Genomic DNA, 19,786 nt, shown 5'->3' with positions numbered 1-19,786 from the left:
CTTATTAAAATTTTGATATTTTTGCTTCGTTGTGCAAATTTTTAAAATCGGCCCAAAGTCTTGAACCACCATGTTAGGCACGCCACAGACAGTCTTAAAAAATCATAATCTTAAAAAAGATTTGTATTTATTTTTTAGTTTCCCTATTCGTAAATGAAGTTGATCGAGTAAATTGACAGTTTTCGTTTTAAGGTAATGGCGCCTATTAACGTGGTACTTAAGGAAGATTTCAAAAGATACCAAAAAATTAAGGGTATCAAAGCTCATTAACGACCACAAATATTTTTTTTATGGAAGAGTATTTATTGAACTATTAGTTTTGAAGAGTTTTAGGATCATTTTAGTTTATTATATGTCATAAAATGATTATTGAAGCCAACATACCTAAATTTTCTATTACCGTTGTAATGAACAGGCTGCAGTTCTATTAACGCGAATTGAGATTTCATTACCGAGGGTATGAATGACAGTGTTTTTCTGCCATCGGTAAATAGAAACCCATCTCAAAATTCGGAGCTTAATACCGACGGTTGAATATACAAATTATGACAAATACATATACCTATACTATCCTCCTTTATGAATACCCACAGAAGACTCAGTTTCACCTAAGAAATCTGTACTTACGGTACACTAAATGTCATATTTTGATGCAAGACTAATATGTCGCTCGGTAATAGATACTTCTATACGAACCCATTACCGACCCAAACAAATATTGCATGGATCGGTAATAGATTCTTATATATTCTATTACCGAGGGTTATCTGATCGTACCATCGGTAATAGGCATAAATTGGAGTATTATAAAATCTAATTCCGACCCATAAAAACAAAGTCATACAGATGTATTTTCATTACAAATCAAAATAAAATATTGCAACCTTATATTAAAACCAAGTTTACATAACTGGTAAGTAAGCATCAGACTTTATGTCAATGTTTAAAAAAAATGACAAATTAACGGTTTTCATAGAAACTACGAAATCAGTCATGAAGTTTTTGCTAAAAATTAAGGTTTTGTTGAATAATTTTCATACCGCGTAAATAGTTCTTTGATAGCGTGAATAGATCAAGATTGAAACAACTCTAAGACATTATATAACTGATCACATATACTTAAAATAAAGCAAAAAGAACTAATATCACTACTTTAACTATTACTGTGGTATACCACAGTAATAGAATCTACTCACGAAATGGCGCCTTTCACCGCTGTCTTTTAATTTCCACTTTAAACACATTTCCAGGCTAAACAATACGTAAAAAGTACTCAGAAGTCATGTAGAAAACTATAAACAATAATTTGAAATGCATAACTTTCACCTGTTTGCCATAATTATTACGTAAACTACTAAATGAGATTGGAGTTCACTTAGGTTTAGCGTCACATCACACGTCAGTATGACACAACCTCTTCTCGCGGCCCCGTGGCAAAAACTGTCAAATAGCGAGCGTCTTCTTTCATTCACACTCTCTATCGCCTATATGTGCGTTAGTCAACTAAACAGGCTTCCTTTGTGTGAGTAACTTTTTTTAAGAAATTGGTCGGTTTGCCTATAAAATGCGTATTTGCAAATGCGGCGGTAATGGACGTCGATTTCGATACCCGCGTTGATAGCCGCCGTTACCTTAATTTAGTTTTTGTTTTGTTGTATTATTGACATTATATAATTGAATGAATGCGTGTGAAATAATTATAATTATATTGACGATCATAATGTAAACGTAATTTATCATTATGAAATAAATAAAACTAAACTAAACTAAACTATGCAATCTGTCAGTTCAATCTGAAAATACTGACAGTGATAGCTAGCGGGGTTGTGGCCTGTTATTCTTATTAAAAACACTTATTTTAATTAAGTAATTTAAATTTTCATTTATTTATAAACAACATAAAAATAATACAATAAACACTTAAATTAAAACTTACAATAAAACTTATAAATAAAATATTTGGCCCAGGTCTTGCTCGTTGGGTAAGGTGCCCAGAAGGCTGGCCGCATTGCCCCGCTGGATAGCAATGCTGATCCGCTGAGCAAGGTATTGACCAGCCCTCTGGTCACCAGAAGCGTCTATAAGGCGCTTAGATAGCTCCTTGTAGAGGCAACGCGCACTTGGCCCCCACGGCCCCATGGTTTCGACCCCAAACGCCGCAAATATGTAACTACTGCCGAGGGTGACATACTTGCGACGCTTGAGGTCTTCAGCCAATGATGCAGCCGCCCCAGCACCAACTTTGGTGCCTGGAACATGGGACGGCGCCAGGGTATCTACACAAGTAGCATCCCAGACAAGCGGCCGACCCATACTCCAAGGCACCAGCGTCATTAAAAGTAATTTAAATTGATATTGGTAAACAAAAATATTTATAGTTCCGTGACAGAAGGCAGACTGACTACTAATCAATCATATTTCAAACAATATAAAAGTGACATTATTTTGAACTATTAAGGAGGTCGCGCACCAGCCAGTCGCCATCAGTCATTTTGAACTGGCAGGTTGCATACAAAAAGATTTTTTTTATCTGTCGCGTTATCGGCCAATCAGAGACGGTTATTACAAACAATTGGTTGCTAGGTAATTCGATGTTGATACAACGGTGAACGACTCTATTAACATTAATTTTAACTTGCATGAATGATGATATTTCCGTCCATTGATGATGAAGATGATGACTCGTAGAAAAAGTATTGTATACAATAGTGATATAATTAAGCTTTTCACTCTCGTACCGTACTATTAGGCCACTCAGCAAGCCTCGACTGAAAAGCTTTGTATTATAATCACGATTGTATAAAATACTATTTAAGATTATGAATTTTTAAGACTGTTTTTGGCGTGACTAAATTGTATAATCGGTAAAAGCTCAGGCACAAATATAATCAGTGTTTTCTTCTCGTGAATATGTAATAACTAATAACCTTCTCGTAACACTTAACTACATATTTTTTTATAAGTGGATTTGGCTTGCAATTTCCAACGCATGGATTAGGTATTAGAAAACTAATATGCGAAGTTTTAAAAATGTTTTCGTAAGGTGGTTGGATTATATCTATCGTGCTAATAACTATCTAATTACTTAGTAAATCACGCAGTGCTAACTTAAATGGCTATGTACATACCAAGATTTAGGTTTTTTTTTAATTTCAAACAAAATATATGGCACTGTGATGCCGGTCGCTCATCAAAAGAAGAAATACATGCACATACTTAATAGAATGTATAAAATGTTATTAAACGCTTGTCGTGCTACGTCAAGCAACGCGGTCGCGCGACGCACGAGTCGCACGACGCCGCGAATGCGAGTGTGGTTTCGATACACAGAAAGTTCCTCACTCGCGTTCGCGACGTCGCGCCGTGATTCGCGTGCATAGTCTGGAGCGGGCTTTAGAGCTTGTCGACATGTCTATGTAATGCTTTCCAAGAGTTTGCAAAGTTAGAGTTAGTGTTGCAAAAAAACGGTTTTTTTCTGGCTTGAAAAAAAAACATGAAAAAAAAACAGTTTTTTTTCTGGAGTAGGTATGTTTTTTTTTCTAAAGGTCGAAATCTCAAAACTTGCAGAACACTTAATACTTTTATTGGTTGCTTGGTCTTTTATGGTTTTTTAGACTTTATATTAACTATATAAACAAATTTAATTTCATAGCTTTACTTTCTGGTTTTATAAAACTAACATTTACACAATCTGTAGTTAGTAGTTAAAAGCCTGACAAGTTCTTATTTGACCCTGAAAGAGTGTCGCTACAAATCGTTTTCATATGGCAATAATGTGCGGACGTCATGTATAATGGGGACAGCGTGTACTGGTTTCGTGTTAATATTTGTAGAAAATTAAAACATGGTTTTAGAGAGTCAAAATTTAATAAGCTAGGTTTTAAGACTTGCTACTTGTTTCCGCACAGCCTAAAATCTATGAATCTTGTACCTTTATCGAAGTCGTCGATGTTTGTTTTCTTTTTGCGTGGGACCTTGTTTTGTACTGATGGCAATGATGGAACGGCCTCCTTATTTCTTTAAATATATTTTACGGCAGAGCTACAGACACCATCACTAAGAACAAAAAATATATTAAGCTAAATCGAAACGAACTAATCAATACAGGAGAACCGCACTATAAACCGTCAGTACCGGACATGTCAACAATCAATCTCGGAACATTGTTATCGAAATGCTGTGAAATCCTTCATCCTTTTTTGTTGTGCGTAATTTATCTCGTTCAGTATAATTATTTTAACTTTTTTAAGTATTATTTTGGGCATATTTGCTATGAAACCGTTAGAAATTTTCAAATATTTACGTCTAGTTTACATCACTGACATTCGATGACTTTCGATGACGGGTGTCAAAATAATCATTGCCAGTAAAAGAAATTAGTTCAGCTGAAAATCCGCAACGCGGCGAGGGTCAAATAAAAACTTGTCAGGCTAATAATATCGCTATTTACTGTTGGCAACACCACCGCCTCTCCACGCTGCATCGGGGATTCCCCAATAAATGTTTGTATCATAGATTTATATATTATTAAGCTAGATTGAGTTGTTAGGCCAAAAAGTGTGTCCACATGTGAGGGTAAAGTTGGGGCTGGTGTCCCTCTCGCACTTATTGCCACTGTCAAAATTATTTGAATGACGTCATCACTGTCATTATTTGGGGATACCAGTCAATATTTAAAGTTACTACCAAATCTACTAATACCGAATTAAAGGTTTTTTTAATTGCGCAAATCTTTGGTTTTATGGCTTCATAATAATGACTTACCAATTCGTTACAAGGTATTAATATCCTTGCCTCGATATAATACAAAAATAATTTAAGAATTTGTGTAGTTTTAAGTTGTGTATAATTATATTAAATTGTTTAGTTTAAGTTATATATAAGTCATTGTTTTGTGTTTTTTTTTTCTGATGTATATTACTATTATAAGTAACAAATAGTAAATCATTAAATGATTTAAGAAGTTTATAAACTTAGTTATCATACAGGTAAAAATACTACTACTATAGTAATCTCTTTAACACTGGTCACACGTGCGAGAGGGACACCAGCCCCAACTTTGACCCTCTCATGTGGACACACTTTTACTATTCTGATAAGCCTTTCTGCACCAGTGATAAAGTTCAATTTAGTATGGCAAAAAAGTGTGAGCTCAGTCCCTATTGAAAGTCCATGGTTTGTATACTGAATCTTTATCGAATTAAAATGTACGTTATTGTTATTGACACGTTACAAATCAAGAAAAACCGTTATTGTCGTATTATTTGTTCATCTAAAAAAAAACCATATTTAGAAAAAAAACCATGATGCATGCTTGGTTTTTTTTTTCAAGTTTTTTTTTCATAATTCTGAAAAAAAAAACATTTGTTTTTTTTTCTATTTGCAATCCTAGTTAGAGTACTAGCTAGTCGTAATCTAAAACAATGTAGGTAGATCGTATTCCTGGCCCCGTAGCCGAATGGCATTTCTGCGACGCGAAGCGCCACAGAAATGTAGTCTGGCCCTGTCGCGCCAATACGCAAGAGCGATAGAGATAGATAATTGCGAAAGAGATATTATCGAGCGTTTGTGCATTCGGCTACGCAGACTGGGCTCTTTTGCGACTTATCTCCTAATGCGTTTTCACACTCCGATCCGATATCGAAAAGGCAAATGTCAAAAGTGCCAGTACTATATAAGATATCCGGCCTACGGACGGATCATGTGTCAACGCACTTAATTTAATCCAATAATTCCAATTTATCTGTTATTATTCATTCGTTCCCAGACAATGCCACGGAATGTGACACGAAAGATGGCAAGGCGGGCGTCTGCGTTCTACACTATCAATGTAACCCAGAGTCTGGTACCGTCAACACAGATGGCAACTCCATAATTGACATAAGGTATTATAGTAGCATCTCTCATGGGCGATTTTTTTCAAAGTTGTCCACCCCACTTTATTTTGGATTTGTAAATTTTTATGTGGGATTCCACTCAGAATCGCGAGCTCTTTCAATCCTAATAGGAGAAAGTGTCCCAAGGTTTTCCCCATTCCGTTACCATTTTTTCATACTTTTTGTTTGGCGGTAACGGAATGGAAGATCTAAAAAATGTATGGAAATCTTGGGACATTTTTTTTCTCCTATCAGGATCCAAAGACCTCGCGATTCTGAGTATGAATCGCGTAAAAAATACACATGTTACAAAAAAAGTGGGGTGGACAACTTTGAAAAAAAAAATTGGCCTCATACCTCTCATCCTTATAATAGTGCGTTTTCACATTATCCGATCCGATATTAGATGTAGGACCGATATCCCATACATTTAAGCCGCCATCTTGGATTTTTGCCTTAGAAATCGATCGGATAATGTGAAACGCACTTACAATAAATAGTTTATCAGAAAACAGTATAAATAGTGAGACAAAAGACGGTAAGGTGGCGTCTGTGTTCTACACTATCAGTGTAACCGGAGACTGGCACCACACCTCGGACACTGGCGATCAAATATATGAAAGAGCGTTCCTAGCACACAGTCTAAGCTCGTGTAGGTGAACGCGTACCATGCTTGTATTGTATGAGTGAGATATGACAGGTCGACTGTTCGCGTTTTTGACAGGCGGTAACTTTGAGGTAACCGAGCGGGGGTGGGCGGCACTTTTAGTAGGGAGCGAGAGTGGCCAAACTGTACAAAAGAACTCTTTATTATACGGTGCTGACCTGACAGTGCTGGCTGTCTGCCGTCAACACGGATGGCAACTCCATAATGGGCAATAAGGTACGAATACTTAATTTATGAATATTAATGTACTTTACGACACAAGTGCGTAAAAAAGGAAGTTCAACACGAGTGGCGATGTTTTAAACACAACCGAAGGGAGTGTTTTAAATCGACACGAGTTACAAATAGAAATTGATTGTATTTGGCCTAAAGAACCTTCCTTATAAAGTTGGAATTCAATAAGAACACAGTCTATGTAACTTTATGATATTGACTAACCTATAACCTATTTTTTCAGACAACGCGAGTGCCCCCACTACCTGGAAGTGTGCTGTCTTTTGAACCAGAAGCAGGAAAAACCGCCACCCCCAGTGGTGGAGCAAACCGAGTGTGGCTGGAGCAACCCTGGGGCACAGGCCTTCCGTATCGTCAACGATGGAACTTCAGCGGAGTTTGGAGAGTACCCCTGGATGGTGGCCATACTCAAGTAACTATCTATCTCTATAACTGAATGAGAAATTGGGAGCTCTTTAGAATGGTTGTGTTTAGAACTGCTTCCAATTTGTCATCAACCCTTGTTTCCTGGGGTTTGCTGTATTTTTTGAACAGAGGCAGTACAAGCCGCCGCCCCCCCTGATGGAGCAGACCGAGTGTGGCTGGAGCAATCCTGGGGCACAGCACAGGCCTTCCGTATCGTCAACGATGGAGCTTCAGCAGAGTTTGGAGAGTACCCCTGGATGGTGGCCATACTCAAGTACGTATACTGTCAGTATCTCTCCTCTCTCTAGTAGGAGCAACTAAAACACAACCCGAGTGGGAGAAGAGTGCATCTGATCCAACACAGGACCTCTGATCAGGACCATGAGGATCTAGTTGGAAAGTTTAGAGACATTAAGTAGAGACCGTAGAGACCGAAGGTTAGCTATCTCCGAAGGTTCCTTCTGCATCTTCAACGATGGAGTACTTCAGTCTAGTTAGGGTGCACAGGGGTAGTGCGAAAAGGTTTGCCTTCGTATTGTTACGGAAACGTACGAACGATGACATGACCTATTTCAGTCAGTCTCAGTACAAGATGTACTGACTGACATTGACTCAACCACAGAACTTAATTTAGATAGGAGAAACAAATTCATATATTTGTATAGGGGCCGAGCGTGTCAAATTTTGTACTGAAGTTGATTCTTGCCTGTAATTTTAAATATGTCTCAGGCTCTTGATTGTTCATAATTTTTGTGTTGTTGCAATTGAATATCACGTAACGAGGCATTTTTTATGTTTTGGTTGACTTCAACTTACAAAAATTGACGCCCGAAAGCTGTAAGCTGCGAGTAAAAACGGACAACTCAGTGGATTTCACTGAGTTCATTTGACACGCTAAGTAGATACGTTTGCTTGATCTATGGTATATATGACATCTGGATGGACTCAACGTTTAAATTCCGTGACCGTACGTCGGGATAAGCTTTATCATCCTCCACCATTCTATTTTATAAGAGTTTTATTTTTATCTTCAGAGTTTTATTTTCAGACGATCTGATGGCAACACGGCCTGGTCTCAGACCGATTACATGGGAGGCGGCTCCATTATCCATCCGCAAGTCGTTCTCACGGGCGCGCATAAAGTTGACGGGAAAGAAGCCAATGAGGTACTTATGTTAGTTCAATTAGTTTATAAATGAATTCCATTTCCATTCTAAAATATTCTTCATGACCTGAGAACATGCGCGGATCCGGGGGGGGGGGGGGGGGGTCGTGACCCTTCCTGGGGCCCCGGGCCTTTACCACGGATCCGCGCTTGCCTGAGAAAATACATAGGTAACTCGTAAAACACGATAAAACCTTTCCACTGAGATAGAAGTATACAGTAACAGGTGTAGGGTTTACGTTACAACGTGTAGAAGGCACAATTACTTAAGCCATAGAGGAATAAGTATGGGAAGAGTTGTAACTGCATAAGTGCATCAGTAAATGAGGGTTATTTGTAGTGACATCTAGCGACAATCACGCGTCAAATAGCCTAAATTATCAGTACCACTACTCGATACTAGGTGTCAACAGTCGTCCTCTGTCAAAGATTTAATATTAGAACAGTTTAAAACTTATATTACAAGCAGAAGGAATGAAAAACCGAATACTGATTAATACTACTTATTGTAATATTGGCTAAAGATTGGTGAGCATTAGACTCTTCGTTCGTCGCGACATCTATTGACAAGTAGCAGTACTGATAATTTACGCTATTTGACGCGTGATTGTCGCTAGATGTCACTACAAATAACCCTCATTTACTGATGTATGAATTTACAACTCTTCCCTTACGGCCCAGCCACGACATTGGTCTAAGCGCGACAGCGGTGAGCGGCAGCCATACGTGCGAATGAAAAGTCCCATCGCTGTGTCTCGCTCCAATGTATGGCCGCCGCTCACCGCTGCCGCGCTTAGCCCAATGTCGTGGCTGGGCCGTTACTGATTCCTCTATGCTTACTTAAGCCAAGGAAAGTTTATTCACTGGATATGGATGCACGGTTTAATGGATAATAAGCGGGTTGGTTGGTGATATTCGTCACCCACAGAGAACCTCCTATAGAGTGGCAGTCTTGTATATTTGGTTCGCGATACGAGTCACCACTGTTTGGGGTGCGAGGAGCGGGCGGGGAATGTGTTAAGCGCGCTGTGATTGGCCGTTTCAAGGACGGCGGGCAGTCGCGCCAGATGAAAAGGGACAGAAGTATGACTGTCCCTCTACTGACGCGTAAGTGGCCAATGTAAGTTGACCTATGCCGGCTCTGAATAAATTATAAATATGACTTATTTGTGGAATGTAATGCCGTCTGTTTTTAAATTTGAGCTTCTTGTTACCTTTCCACACCATTTCACACTACAGGTGGACATCTTTAAGGCATCAAAATACCCTTTTCCAATTTTTTTGTGCGAAAAACACGCGCTGCTTTCGGGTCTGTTACTTGGTCGATACTGATCGGGCACGGCGAGCGCCCGCGCTTATATCAGTGCAAATACTAGGAAGGCTGGCCACCGCGAGTCGTCTTGTAATAGATGTCTATAGGGGTTGGTCTGTGTCGTCACCCAAAATAGTTACAATGGTCGATTTGCAGACCATTCTTAATGAATGTTCATGTAATGTCTTCGGTTACCGCCATAGTTACTCATGAAATAAAACTATGGAAACGGATTAAATCGCGTATAATGAATTTAAATTCATCCCGACGTTTCGAACTCTTTACAGTACATCTGATAATGGAACAAGCACGAAGAAGGCTGTGAGGCATTTGTGTTGTATGGTGTTGGACATTTGCAATTTGTTCTTTGTCAATTTTGTGTAGATTAATTGGTTAATTATTTTTTAACATAGTAATGGTAATTTTTTTGAATATTGTATAACTAGCTTTATTAATAGTGTGTGAACCTGCCCTAGAAATCTATATTATTTGTGGTCATGGTTCGTTAATATTTCTTGTATGTGGGTAGCTTTTGCACATTGTAATTTTTCCTCAGTCACCCGTTGACCACGAACGCTGTAAAGAGTTCGAAACGTCGGGATGAATTTAAATTCATTATACGCGATTTAATCCGTTTCCATAGTTTTATTTCATGAATGTTCATGTGTTTAGGTAAAATGCCGTGCTGGTGAATGGGACACGCAGACAAACAAGGAGATCTACCCTCACCAGGAGCGTAACGTCAACAAGATCATCAAGCACTCCGACTACTACAGACGTAAGTTTTCTGGGGGGTTACCATGACGTGCTAAAGCCGTTCAGTTTAGGTTGAGAAAGAGGGACGGAGCTGTGTAACTGCTATAGCTGTGTCCCTTTCTCTCAACCTAAACTGAACGTCTTTAGTACGTCATGGTAACCCCCCTGGTCATTTATTCATATCGAGCCAGATCTAAAAGAGGGGCCGGCCGGGACACCTTCTTCGATAGCTCGAAGTGTGATGTGTAAGCATACCTAATTAGATTAAGTAGGCTAGATGCTTTATATATGGAAACTGTATTACTCATAATGATCAGCTTATTCTATCTGTATTCTAATCGACATTACATATTGATGCCTTGGAGAGTCAACATGTGTTTCATTTATTAAACTCTACTACATCCCTACCGAATAGAACATGCACCAATAGCTTCGACCAATACATGGCGACCTTGCCAGGATGTGTCAGCGTGTTGAGGAACTACGACCACTAAGGCTTCTCTGCAGCATTTCGTCGGTTTGCTATTTTCAAGATGGGGAAAACTGTGTCTAGAGTGGAGAAGGAAGAGGTCATCATAGCTCAGGCCGGTCAGGGCAATAGCGCCAGGACGAGTCAGGACATCAGCCACGCGGATGGGCAATCATACATAACGATGGCTATGGGAGTGATGATCACCGTTATCTTCGTCTATCTCGTCTGGAAAAGGATCCACAAGTGTCTGACGCAGAAGATCGAGCGCCAGGCGGCTGCTATGGTGATGCGCAGGCGTGCGTCCGTCTAAGGTGGCGGGCAGCGGCTGTCGTGGGGATTCCTGGAGCGCTGCGGATCGGCAAAGCAGTGTGAGTGTCCTACCACGAACTAAGTGACAAAGACTTTCATCGGACTACCGGAAAAATCATGTAAGTGTAGTGAAGTGACAAAGACTTTCATCGGCCTGCCGGGAAATCATGTAAGTGTAGTGAATTATTTTCCTATGGACTGTAGACCTTATCGTGTGGCGTTATATTAGCTTAAGGCTCGTTATAGTTATGCCAGATGTTTTAGAATTTTATAAGCGCATTAATTATTTTAAGGAATATTTGCTTAAGCTTGGGCCAGTTAGAAGAAGCGAGAAGTTAGGGCAGGAAAAATTTTCGGAAGCAAAGTCGGTTTATAACGAGTATAATGCCTATTTAGAGATTTATATTTCAAAGGTAGAAAAGGGGGAAGTGCCCCTCGACAATAAGGTACAACAGTATATTGCGGAAGTCGAAAGAGCATATGCTAAAATATTGCAACTGTTCGGGGAATCGCAACAATTAATTAATTCAAACATGGGTTCCAAATCGAATTTCGACTTGAAGACGGCAGTCTCTCTTTTGCCCGTCATGGATGATACTGAAAAGGTTTCTTTGCAATTAATCGACGCCATAGAGTTGTATGGGACAATGATAGTCGAAGCTGACATCCCGGTGTTGATAAATTTCGTTTTGAAAACACGTTTGTCTTACAATGCAAAACTGCGGTTAACAGGTACCTATACCACAGTAGCGAGTTTAATTGCAGATATGAAACTTCATCTGCTAACTCGGAGGTCGGATACCGCTTTGCAGAAACAGTTGCAGACGGCTAGGCAGGCGGGAAAGAGTATAGAGCAGTTCGGTAGAGATTTAGAGGATATTTTTGTCAAGCTGACAATTTCACAAGCCAATGGTGATTCGAGTGCTTACAGTGTTCTAAAACCCCTTAATGAAAGGCAGGCTATTCACAGGTTTACCAGTGGTTTGCGAAATGACCGGTTAAGTACGGTAATATCGGCTCGCAATTACACGTCTCTTAAAGACGCAATACAGGGTGCTAAGGATGAAGAGATTGCGATGACACCAACACCCTCAGAGCAGGTGTTCGCGGTGCGCGGTAGGGGTGCAAGAGCCCAAATAGCTTCGGGTCGTGGAAATGTATATTTCAACAGTAGGGTAGGTGCAGCGAGACACCCGCAGTACGAGTACAGGAAAACCGAAGGACGCGCTTCCTACTTGCCCAGAGGCAGAGGCGGTGGCGCTTTCAGGGGTGGTTTACGCGGCCATGGATATCGTAAGAGCTACGGGCATAATGGTAACGGTTTCGGACCCCGTAAGCCCCATAATAAGCAGTACGTAAACACGGCTCGTGAGTGCAATGACACGAACGAGTCACCAGCCAGATCGTCTGATCTTCAGTTTTTTCGTAACTAACACCTTACCTTATATTATGGCCTTCGGTAACGTGAATTCAGTTCAGCTTCACGTAAATGGAAAGTCGTTGACATGGCTATTGGACACCGGAGCGTCATTGAGTGCAGTCAAATATGGTTCGATAAGACCAACAGCTCCGATGATTCACCCACACACAACAAACGTAAATGGGCTAGGCGGTGTAATTACATCTGTTGGTTACAGCTATCTCGATTTATTTTATGAGACAAATGAATCATTTAGTCACAAATTTCATGTTTTTGAAAATTTACCGGTTGACGCGGACGGGATCCTGGGTCAGGATTTCTTAAAAAAATATAGAGGCAATATAGATTTTGAAACGGACGTTTTGAAATTGAAAAACGGTAACCGCACATCCTTTATACCGGTACGCGTTTACTCTACACATAGCAGTAACGAACAATCATTCATTGAGTTACCTTCGCGAAGTGAAATTTTTGTAAAAGTTCCCATTAATGTCGCGGGAGATTTTGTTGTTTATGCCAGCGAAGTATGCGAGGGTATTTTCATAGCAAATTCTTTGTCTAGAAGTACGAAGTGTCCGCCACTCCAATTTTAAGTTACTTTCAGCACAATCACTTAACTTGGTTGAAACTTGTGCACAGGGTGGTTTGTGACGCCAATTTTTACTTAGAAGTGACGTCACAAGCCCCCACTCCGGAACTTTGATGCTCTATATTTTTGTATTTTTTTCATTAATGAAATGAACTTTATTTACATGAACATATTTACATAGTTATATAAGAAACTAAGACTAAACTTAATAACCACAAAATTAAAATTTTGAAAAACCCTCGACCGCGACCTAGTGGACCGATTTTCATGAAACATGGCTAAGAACACTCCCGACTAACACAGCTTTCAAATAAAAAAAAACTAAATCGAAATCGGTTCATCCGTTCGGGAGCTACGATGCCACAGACAGACACACACACAGACAGACAAACAGACAGACAGACAGACAGGTCAAACTTATAACACCCCGTCGTTTTTGCGTCGAGGGTTAAAAACTAGCTAATGTCTAAAATAGGCCCTTGAGGCATTGTACCAACGACACTGGCGACATTTCCTCGCTGTATCGCAATGCTGATACGTTGTGCGAGGAAGTCGCCAGCTCTTCGGTATTCTTAATTAGAAAAAACGAAAAATATGTGTTCAGTATTTTTGGATGATCTAACTGACGGACTAAACAGAATGCCATTTTTTTAACCCCCGACGCAAAAACGACGGGGTGTTATAAGTTTGACGTGTCTGTCTGTCTGTCTGTCCATCTGTCTGTCTGTCTATCTGTTTGTCTGTCTGTCTGTGTGTGTGTGTCTGTCTGTGGCATCGTAGCTCCCGAACGGATGAACCGATTTAGATTTAGTTTTTTTTGTTTGAAAGCTGAGTTAGGCACGCCACAGACAGTCTTAAAAATTCATAATCTTAGAAAAGATTTGTATGCAAACTGACACTGACAGATCTGTCAGTGTCAGTTTGAACTGTCAGTTTGCATACAAATCTTTTCTAAGATTATGAATTTTTAAGACTGTCTGTGGCGTGCCTTAGTCGGGAGTGTTCTTAGCCATGTTTCATGAAAATCGGTCTACTATGTCGCAGTCGGGGGTTTTTTCAAAATTTTAATTTTGTGGTTAGGTTATTATGTAGTTGTCATCCCTATTATATTGTAGGATATTAATTTGAACTATTTCTCCTCAGCGTCAGTGTACAATAGCGTGGCCCTCCTTATTCTTGACTCGCCGTATGAGCTCGGCAACGCACCACATATTGGCGTGGCCTGCCTCACCCCGCACTCTCCCCCGCCGGCGCCCGCTGCCAGAGTATGGGCTGGGGCAAGGAGTTTAACGACAAGGACAAATATGCTGTGGTGCTCAAGAAGGTAAGAGACAGGTATGTTGGTGTAGCCTGCCTCCCCCCGCCGGCGACAAGGACAAATATGCTGTGGTGCTTAAGAAGGTAAGAGACGGGTATAGATGTAACCTGCCACACGCTCACAGAGAACCTCCTATAGAGTAGCATTCTTGTATATTTTGTTCGCGATACGAGTCACCAGTGCCAGGGGTGCGAGGAGCGGGCGGGGAATGTGTTAAGCGCGCTGTGATTGGCCGTTTCAAGGACGGCGGGCAGTCGCGCCAGATGAAAGGGACTGTTCCTCTACTGACGCGTAAGTGGCCAATGTAAGTTGACCTATGCCGGCTCTGAATAAATTATACATGACTTTTATGTGGAATGTAATGACGTCTGTTTTTAAATTTGAGCTTCTTGTTACCTTTCCACACTACAGGTGGACATCTTTAAGACATCAAAATACCCTTCTTAAATTTTTTTACTGCGAAAAACACGCGCTGCTTTCGGGTCTGTTACTTGGTCGCTACTGATCGGGCACGGCGAGCGCCCGCGCTTATATCAGTGCAAATACTAGGAAGGCTGGCGACCGCGAGTCGTCTTGTAATGGATGTCTATAGGGGTTGGTCTGTGCACACGCTACTTCCAATTGCAGCCAAAGAGTTCATTGACAAGGACGAAATATGCTGAGCTGCTCAAGAAGGTAAGAGACAGGTATATTGATGTAGCCTGCCTTCCCCCGCCCGCGCCCGCTGCTAGAGTATAGGCTGGGGCATTAGTTTAACGACAAGGACAAATATGCTGTGGTGCTCAAGAAGAGACGACGAATCAAATCAACTTTTATTCTTCTTTAACCTTAGAACCAACTGGGAGGTTCTTGTCTTCAAAATCATGCCTATGTCAGTTTCCAATATGTACACGATCTATGGGCAGTGCGCAGGCCCACTTTTGACCCCCCTGCTTAGGGTTGCAAAAAAAAACGGTTTTTTCTGGCTTGAAAAAAAAAACATTAAAAAAAACGGTTTTTTTTCTGGAGTATTTTTTTTTCTAATGTACGAAATCTCAAAATTTGCAAACCAGTTTATACTTTTATACGGTTTTTTAGACTTAACGTTAACTATTAAACGAATTTAATCAAATAACTTTAATTTCTGGTCTTCTAAAAGTAACATTTACGAAATCTGTAGTTTGTAGTTATCACTACTTACTGTTGGCAACACCACCGCCTCTCCACGCTGCACGCCGCATCGGGGATTCCCCAATAAACGTTTGTATACTAAATGTTAATCGAATTAAAATGTACGTTATTGATTGAAACACATTATAACTCACGAAAAACCGTTATTGTCGAATTATTTGTTATCTGAAAAAAAAAACATATTTAGAAAAAAAACCATGGTGCTCGGTTTTTTTTCAAATTTCTGAAAAAAAAACATTTGTTTTTTTTTCTATTTGCAACCCTACCCCTGCTGCTCAGTGCCTATTGCAAGTACAGAGAGATAAAATTTTAGCTACGTAATCATATACTATGTAGTACTAAAGCAGTATGCCAAATTTCATAGATAATTCTTCAGTAGATCCTGAAATATGACCCCGTAAAAATAGCTAATTTTAACACTCACCAACTCACTGACCGGTAATCAAAACCTTTTTGGGTCATTATTTCAAGGGGTTCTAAAAATGTTCAAAAACAAAAATGCTCTTTTTGATTAGTTTTTTGTTTATTATGCATGTAGTCAGATATACAAATCAAAGTTTTAATGGTGTTAGAGATCAAAAATAATTATTTAAGTAAAAAAAACTCAAAAAAACTATATTTGGTGGTAACGAAAGTGACCATGATGACCACGAAAAATAACACTTAATCAGATTTTAAGCCTTTTACATATATAATAGAAATTACAGTTATAACATGATTTAGGAACCATCGATTGCAATCAGTCAGGTAGCAATGAACTTGACATAAACATTGCACGTTCATTAAAAAAAATAAAAATAACTTGCTCACGAAAGTGACGAATTCAAATCATCACTTTAGTTACCCAACTTAGTCTACGCCTTAACGTCTGAATTTAATCACTGTAATTGAATCAAATATTGTTTTAATTGTGATACCTATTATTTTTAGATCGGTATGGTATGCATGTTGTACACTTTCATATCAAACATCCCGACTTTCAGTTGAATTGTCACTTAGATGATTTTCGAATAAGGTTTTTCCGAGTAAAGGTTTTCCTGTGATCGGGTTGTTCCAGAACGTTACGGTGTATTTGTTTAATAAGCTTATTTTCTCTTTTTTGCCAGCAGATATCTACAGATATCGATGTCTTCTAAATAAATCTTAACCATGTCTTATTTAATCCAAGTTTACTAATCGATTTCGTTTTTCCTTGGGTATCTTGTTTTGATCTTCATATTATTTCCTTTTTTAAGATTTTCTTTGCTCTTTCAAATTGTTTTTTGTTGTTTTTCTCTTATCTGTCATTTAAATTTGCCAATCTAGTGTCTAATATTTCCACCTTTCTTCTTAAATAATCGACATAATCGTGTTTTAATTTTCTGCGATTTTTAAGAGTCCACCTTTCTTCTTAAGGTGGCTCGCTTAGGTTACCCGAAGCTCAGGCTGCGTTAGATGGCGTTAATCTGCAAATTACCAGTCTTATTTTTTTGTGGAGTCGTACAGGCATTTATATACTTTCAATTATGCTTCGCGAACATTTAATATTAAAATTGACGTATTACAACAAACATTCAACTTCTCATTGTAACGTTAATCCCCTTAATGTAGATAAATTTACTATTTTACACTATTTTTAAGTACCACTCACACATACAAACAGTGTTTTTGTATTCCTTCTAGTCGATAATTTCACGCGGCGACAGCTTGTTTAAATAGCCTTGCGGTAAATACGTGCCATCGCATGATTTGCATGGAAGTACTGGGTTCGAATCCAGGACTTTTTCTCTGTTTTTTTTTTAATACTACGTCGGTGGTAAACAAGCATACGGTCCGCCTGATGGAAAGCGGTCACCGTAACCTATGGACGCCTGCAACTCAAAGAGTGTCGCATGCGCGTTGCCGCCCCATTAGAAACTTGTACACTCCCCTTTACTGCGTGTGCACAGCAAAAAGGAGTGTACAAGTTCAAAGGAGGGTTTGGGTTGCCGACGACTCAAAGGACAATAGACGGAACAAATTAGTTCCGTAAGTCCTCCCGTCGTCAGCACCCCACACCCTCGTTGAGCTCTGGCAGCCTTACTCACTGGCAGGAACACAACACTATGAGACACTATTTTTTGTTTTATTATTATACATAAATGTATATGTACTCGTACAGTAGTTACTGAGCGTTTTCCACAAAAAAGATTAAAAACCTATTCTCTTACATGGTAATAATTTTTGGGTTCGTCGAACTCAGAATTTCTAACATAATTATCCTAATCTGATATTTTAAAAAATTCCAAAAAGTATAGATAAATTTTAGTTTCTAAACTACGATTCGAATGATTTTTTTTTCTAATTGTTTATTTTCGATGGAGCAAGGGTATTCAAATCGCTTTTGAAATCTTAAATTAGTAAATGAAAATGCAATAGTTAACTGAGTAACGTAATGCTTTAAAAACTCAAGTGGACTTTTTTTATCTAAGGACTAATTTCGATAAAATATTATATTTAGCGAGGGTATTAAAAGTTGTGTTTTATATCTCAACTTAATAAATAGAAAATCAAAATGACAATAAAAAAATCAATATGTTCTCTGAGATAAAATTGATACCTTCGGCTCTCCATTCTTGCTCGGTCAGTAAAAAATACGAAATTTATATCCAAAAAAATACAAAAAGTTTATAGAATCCTGGGAATCGAACGCACCTTCACGGCGTGACAGACGACTGTTCTCCAACGACGCCATTACATAACACGCTGTTACCGACGAAATTGGGCTATACATATATAATTATTTAAATATAAATAATAATGTCAAATCCATACTAATATTACAAATGGGAAAGGGTGTGTGTCTGTTTGTTTGTCCGTCTTTCACGGCAAAACCAGAGCGACGAATTGACGTGATTATTTAAGGGGATTTAGTTGAAGGGATGGAGAGTGACATAGGCTACTTTTTGTCTCTTTCTTACGCGAGCGAAGCCGCGGTCAAAAGCTAGTTTATTATAAATGGGAAAAGCTGGTTACTCTATAATCTGAAGTGGAAGAATTCGTTGTTTCACCAAAGATAATGTGTGTTTGTTTGTTTGTCCGTCTTTCACGGCCAAACGGAGCGACGGATTGACATGTTTTTTAAGTGGAGATAGTTGAAGGGATAGAGAGTGACATATGCTACTTTTGTCTCTTTCTAACGCAAGCGAAGCCGCGGGCAAAAGCTAGTACAGCACGGGTAGCATGGTCGCGCGATAGACGATAAAATATCAGGCCGTCCCTGTCGAACTATTAGTAAGTGCGATTATAGGGACGGCCAGATTTTTTATCATTTATCACGCGATCATGCTTCCAATTTTATCACTTATCCACGTGGATAAGACAACTGACCTGGACCTGACATACTTGCCAAAGCGTGACAGATATATTGATGATAATTATTATTTGTAACCATTTAGTTAATATTGTCTTCAGTTACCGCGATAGTTACTCATGAAATAAAAACTATGAAAACGGATTAAATCGCGTATAATGAGTATGAGTTTAAAATTCATCCCGATGTTTCAAACACTTTACAGCGTTCGTGGTCAACGGGTCACTGAGGAAAAATTACAATGTGCAAAAGCTACCCATATTCTTGTATATAACCATTTAGTTGTTGAAGAAAAATATTCACACAACAATAACATAGGTCAACCAGCTCAGTAAATGCAATACTTTACTAATACTATGCCCACACTATGACCTATGTACATAATGTATTATACCAGACGTGTAATATTTTATTTTATCAACAATAGACATAATAAAGGATTGTATTGTATTTTTGTATGAAAATAAAAAATAGTAAAGCAATATATAGTATATAGTCAAATATTCCATTAAAAAAATGAAAAATACTTAATAAATCCATAAAAGTTCAAAATGTTCAAATGATTAAAAAAAACTTCGGACGAAAAACGGACTCGAACCCACGATCTTCTGCATCATAGTCGGTCGTTTGACCGAGACGCCATTTCGATTTACATTAGCAGTGACGAAATACACGATATGTATCTTTGTTGACAAAATGCGTCATTATTTCTGAGTCTGCTTGAGTTAACTAAACCAATATCTTTAAATAATTACTTGTCAA

The 19,786-nt window shown here is 39.0% G+C and overlaps 1 protein-coding gene across 1 annotated transcript in view; it reads left to right on the top strand.

The window, feature by feature from the left end:
* LOC125239841 (phenoloxidase-activating factor 2-like) overlaps window positions 1–19,786 on the top strand; it is a 35,778-nt gene that overhangs the window by 11,683 nt on the left and 4,309 nt on the right. Inside the window, 6 exon segments of the mRNA XM_048147560.1 lie at window positions 5,768–5,885; window positions 7,001–7,189; window positions 8,231–8,348; window positions 10,332–10,437; window positions 14,349–14,441; window positions 14,444–14,529. Coding sequence (XP_048003517.1) covers window positions 5,768–5,885; window positions 7,001–7,189; window positions 8,231–8,348; window positions 10,332–10,437; window positions 14,349–14,441; window positions 14,444–14,529 — 710 coding nt within the window.

Source organism: Leguminivora glycinivorella, chromosome 26 (genome assembly GCF_023078275.1).
Source record: "Leguminivora glycinivorella isolate SPB_JAAS2020 chromosome 26, LegGlyc_1.1, whole genome shotgun sequence".
Lineage (NCBI taxonomy): Eukaryota > Metazoa > Arthropoda > Insecta > Lepidoptera > Tortricidae > Leguminivora > Leguminivora glycinivorella.
Note: the sequence above shows the minus strand (reverse complement) of the source record. Positions and strands in the feature narration are given on the sequence as shown.